The sequence below is a fragment of the Corapipo altera genome, unplaced genomic scaffold, assembly GCF_003945725.1.
Source record: "Corapipo altera isolate COAL_440 unplaced genomic scaffold, ASM394572v1 129929, whole genome shotgun sequence".
Classification (NCBI taxonomy): Eukaryota; Metazoa; Chordata; class Aves; order Passeriformes; family Pipridae; genus Corapipo; species Corapipo altera.
Genome location: NW_020886920.1, coordinates 1 through 5161, shown reverse-complemented (window position 1 = coordinate 5161; position 5161 = coordinate 1). Strand labels below are relative to the sequence as shown.

General features: G+C 60.7%; 1 protein-coding gene across 1 annotated transcript; it reads left to right on the top strand.

Moving 5' to 3' along the window:
- Positions 1 to 5: 5 nt before the first annotated feature.
- LOC113941403 (receptor of activated protein C kinase 1) lies at positions 6 to 4639 on the top strand (the record flags this gene model as incomplete). The annotated part of the gene is made up of 6 exons (XM_027632557.1): positions 6 to 224; positions 1197 to 1292; positions 1391 to 1501; positions 2436 to 2576; positions 3903 to 4013; positions 4514 to 4639. Coding segments are annotated over 6 exons (744 nt in total), but the record flags the coding sequence as incomplete, so codon positions are not given.
- Between the last annotated feature and the right edge of the window lie 522 nt (positions 4640 to 5161).

Sequence of the window (5161 nt, the reverse complement as noted above, 5' to 3'; positions counted from 1 at the left end):
TCCTGGTGGGATCTGGCCATTCCTGGGTGGCTCCTGACCCTTCCTGGGTGTCTCCTGACCCCTCTCCCCGCGGCAGGGGGACGACGACGCGGCGCTTCGTGGGGCACACCAAGGACGTGCTGAGCGTGGCCTTCTCGTCCGACAACCGGCAGATCGTGTCCGGCTCCCGGGACAAGACCATCAAGCTCTGGAACACCCTGGGGGTCTGCAAGTACACGGTGCAGGTGGGTCGGGGGGCCTGGGGGGCTTGGGGTCAGTCCCCGGTGGGTTTGGGGTCAACCCCGTTGGGTTTGGGGTCAACCCTGTTGGGTTTGGGGTCACCCCGTTGGGTTTCGAGTCAACCCTGGTGGGTTTGGGGTCACCCCATTGGGTTTGGGGTCAACCCTGTTGGGTTTGGGGTCACCCCGTTGGGTTTCAAGTCAACCCTGGTGGGTTTGGAGTCACCCTGTTGGGTTTGGGGTCAACCCGTTGGGTTTGGGGTCACCCCGTTGGGTTTGGGGTCACCCCATTGGGTTTGGGGTCAACCCTGTTGGGTTTGGGGTCACCCTGTTGGGTTTGGGGTCACCCCGTTGGGTTTGGGGTCACCCCGTTGGGTTTGGGGTCAGTCATGTTGAGTTTAGGGTCAACTCTGTTGGGTTTGGGGTCACCCCCTTGGGTTTGGGGTCGATCCTGTTGAGTTTGAGGCCAATTCCAGTGATTTTGGGTTCAATCCCAGTGGCTTTGGATAAAATCCTGTTGCTCTTGGACCAAATCCAGTTGGTTTTAAGACTGTTTTAATCCTATTGATTTTGGCCTCAATCCCATTGGTTTGGCCCCAATCCTGTTGGTTTGAATCCAGTCCCGTTGATTTGGGTCCAATCCCCTTGATTTTAGGCCCAACCCCATTGATTTGGGTCCAATCCCTTTGATTTTGGGCCCAATCCCTTTGATTTTAGGCCCAATCCCTTTGATTTTGGGCCCAATCCCTTTGATTTTGGGCCCAACCCCATTAATTTCAGGCCCAATCCCGCTGGTTTTGGGCCCAATCCCACTGGTTTTTTTGTCAGGAATCGGGGCCTCCCCCCCCTTCCTGACCCCCTTTTGGTGCTGAGCCCTCCCGGGGAGGGTCCAGTGGGACACAGGGGGGGTGGGAACGAGGCCCTGGGGCCATTCCAGGGGGGTCTCCAGCCCCATTCCCACCCTTTCTCCCCGCGCAGGACGAGAGCCACTCGGAGTGGGTGTCCTGCGTCCGCTTCTCCCCCAACAGCAGCAACCCCATCATCGTGTCCTGTGGCTGGGACAAGCTGGTCAAGGTGAGCTCTGGGACGGGGGGGGGATGGATCCCACCCCGAAAATCCCGGGATTTGGGGTCCGAGGAGCCGCCTTTGACCCGTCCCGTCCCCGTTTCCAGGTGTGGAACTTGGCCAACTGCAAACTGAAGACCAACCACATCGGGCACACGGGGTACCTGAACACCGTCACCGTGTCCCCCGACGGCTCCCTCTGCGCCTCCGGGGGCAAGGTACGGCCCTGCGGACCCCAAAAGGGAGGGGGGCACCCCAAAAAACCCCACCCTGGAATGGGGCACCCCAAAAAACCCCACCCTGGAGTGGGACACCCCAAAAAACCCCACCCTGGAGGGGGACACACCAAAAAACCCCATCCTGGAGTGGGACACCCCACAAACCCCACCCTGGAATGGGACACCCCAAAAACCCCACCCTGGAATGGGACACCCCAAAAAACCCCACCCTGGAATGGGACACCCCAAAAAACCCCACCCGGGAATGGGACACCCCAAAAAACCCCACCCTGGAGTGGGACACCCCACAAACCTCATCCCAGGGGATGGGACACCCCAAAAGCCTTCTTGGGGACCCTTTTGGGGGCCCCCCTGGAGCTGTTGGGGACCCTCTTGGGACCCCTCTGGAGCTCTTGGGACCCCTCTGGAGATCTTGAGGACCCTCTTGGGGACCCTCCTGGAGCTGTTGGGGCCCTCCTGGATCTCTGGGACCCCCCTGGAGCTCTGGGGCCCCCCTGGAGCTGTTGGGGACCCCCCTGTGCCCAGGGACCCCCCCTGGATCTCTGGGGACTCTCCTGGAGCTCTGGGGACCTTCTAAGAGACCCTCTTGGATCTCTGGGACCCCCCTGGATCTCTGGGGCCCCCCTGGAGCTGTTGGGGACCCTCTTGGGCCCCCCTGGGGCCCTGGGGCCCCACGGGGGGCCGGCCACCCCCTGGAGCTCTGGGGACCCTCCTGGGCCCCCCCATGATCTCTGTGCCCCCCTGGATCTGTGCCCCCCTGTGCCCCCAGGACGGGCAGGCGATGCTGTGGAGCTCTTGGGGACTCTCTTGGGGCCCCCCATGATCTCTGTGCCCCCCTGGATGTGTGTGCCCCCCTGTGCCCCCCATGATCTCTGTGCCCCCCCTGGATCTCTGTGCCCCCCTGTGCCCCCAGGACGGGCAGGCGATGCTGTGGGACCTGAACGAGGGGAAGCACCTGTACACCCTGGACGGGGGGGACGTGATCAACGCCCTCTGCTTCAGCCCCAACCGATACTGGCTCTGTGCTGCCACCGGGCCCAGCATCAAAATCTGGGTACGGGGCCGGGGGGGACTGGGGGAACTGGGGGAACTGGGGGAACTGGGATAACTGGGGTACACTGGGGGAACTGGGATACACTGGGGGAACTGGGGGAACTGGGGTACACTGGGATAACTGGGGTACACTGGGATACACTGGGGTACACTGGGGGAACTGGGGTACACTGGGGGAACTGGGGTAACTGGGGTACACTGGGGTACACTGGGATAACTGGGATACACTGGGGGAACTGGGGGAACTGGGGGGACTGGGGGAACTGGGGTACACTGGGATAACTGGGATACACTGGGGTAACTGGGGTACACTGGGGGAACTGGGGTACACCGGGATAACTGGGATACACTGGGGTAACTGGGGGAACTGGGGGAACTGGGATAACTGGGGGAACTGGGGGAACTGGGGTACACTGGGGGAACTGGGATAACTGGGGGAACTGGGGGAACTGGGGTACACCGGGATAACTGGGGGAACTGGGGGAACTGGGGTACACTGGGATAACTGGGGGAACTGGGGTACACTGGGATAACTGGGGGAACTGGGGGAACTGGGGTACACTGGGATAACTGGGGGAACTGGGATAACTGGGGGAACTGGGGGAACTGGGGTACACTGGGATAACTGGGATAACTGGGGGAACTGGGGGAACTGGGGTAACTGGGGTACACTGGGGTACACTGGGGTAACTGGGGTACACCGGGATAACTGGGGTACACTGGGGTAACTGGGGTACACCGGGATAACTGGGAGGGACACCTGGGATACACTGGGATACACCAGGATAACGGGTACACCGGGATAACTGGGGTACACTGGGATAACTGGGGTAACTGGGATACTCTGGGATACCTGGGAGGGGTCCCCTGGGATCCCCTGGGATCTCTGGGATCCTCTGGAATACCTGGGGGGGTCCCCTGGGATACTCTGGGATATCTGGGATACCTGGGAGGGACCCCCTTGGGATCCCGTGGGATATCTGGGATATTTGGGAATACCTGGGGGGGTCCCCTGGGATACCCTGGGACCCCCTGGGATATTTGGGATCCCCTGGGATTTCTGGGATCCTCTGGAATACCTGGGGGGGTCCCCTGGGATATCTGGGATCCCCTGGGATCCTCTGGAATACCTGGGGGGGTCCCCTGGGCCGGGGGGGTCGGTGATGAAACACTCGGATGCCTCCGACGTGTCCGTGAGGAAACCCCAGAGGCTGTTTCTGAGCCAGCCCCGGCTGCGGCGGGATCGGGGAGGGATTGGGATGGGATTGGGATGGGATCCAGGTGGGATCCAGGTGGGATCAGGCCCCCCCGTGACCCCCCCGGGCAGGACCTGGAGGGGAAGATCATCGTGGACGAGCTGAAGCAGGAGGTGATCAGCACCAGCAGCAAAGCGGAGCCGCCCCAGTGCACGTCCCTGGCCTGGTCGGCAGACGGGCAGGTGAGGGGACAGGGGCACCCTAAATATGGGGATGGGGACCCTAAATATGGGGATGGGGGGGTTGGGGACCCTAAACATGGGGATGGGGGGTTTGGGGATCCTAAATATGGGGGATGGGGGATTGGGGACCCTAAATATGGGGAGGGGGGGTTTGGGACACTGGGATGGGGGGTTGGGGACCCTAAATATGGGGGATGGGGATTGGGGACCCTAAATATGGGGATGGGGGGTTTGGGGATCCTAAATATGGGGGATGAGGGGTTGGGACACTGGGATGGGGGATGGGGGGTTGGGATCCTCCATATGGGGGATGAGGGTTTGGGGATCCCCATGTAGAGGGGTGAGGGACAAGGATTTGGGGACCCTGGATTTGGGGGACGAGGGTTTGGGGACCCTTCCCTTCCCAAACCTCCCCTCCCCAGGGGGCTCTCAGGGGGTTGGGGATCCCCTTCCCCAGGTTTTGGGGTCCCCCCCCCTGACCCCCCCTTTTCCCTCCCCAGACCCTCTTCGCCGGCTACACCGACAACCTGGTGCGGGTGTGGCAGGTGACCATCGGCACCCGCTGACCCCAAAACCGCCCCCATTCACCCCAAAACCCACAATAAACGGCGCTTGGTGCAGCTGCAGCCCCCTCCTGGCACTTTGGGGGGGGGGCTGGGGACGGAATTCTGGGGACAAAAACCCGGGAAAAGGGAAAAAACTCCCGTCGGAGTCCTCGGGGGGGAATTTGGGGGGGGGAAGATGGGACGTTCCTCAACTTCAGGGTTCAAAGACCCCCCAGTTCTCTCCCCCAAAAAAACCCAAAATGGGTAAATTTAGGGTGTGGGGGATGATTAACGTCCCCCTGGGGATCTCCGGAATGTCCCGTCATTAATTAAACCCAGTAATTAATTAAATGAGAGGTTTAACGGGGAGTTTCCCGCCCACCAGCTCCAGTTGGACCCAAAGTGCTGCTTTTTTACTAATTTGAGGCTTTTTTGGGGCCTTTTCCTGCCTGGAAAGGGGGAGTTGGGATCTGGATACACAGAGCCCACCCTAATTAATTAATTAATTGATTAATTGAATGAATGAATTAACAAGGATCAGGCAGGATTAAGGAGTTGCTTTTGTGATCTCAGGGGACCCCAACCCCGGTTTTGGGGTCACTT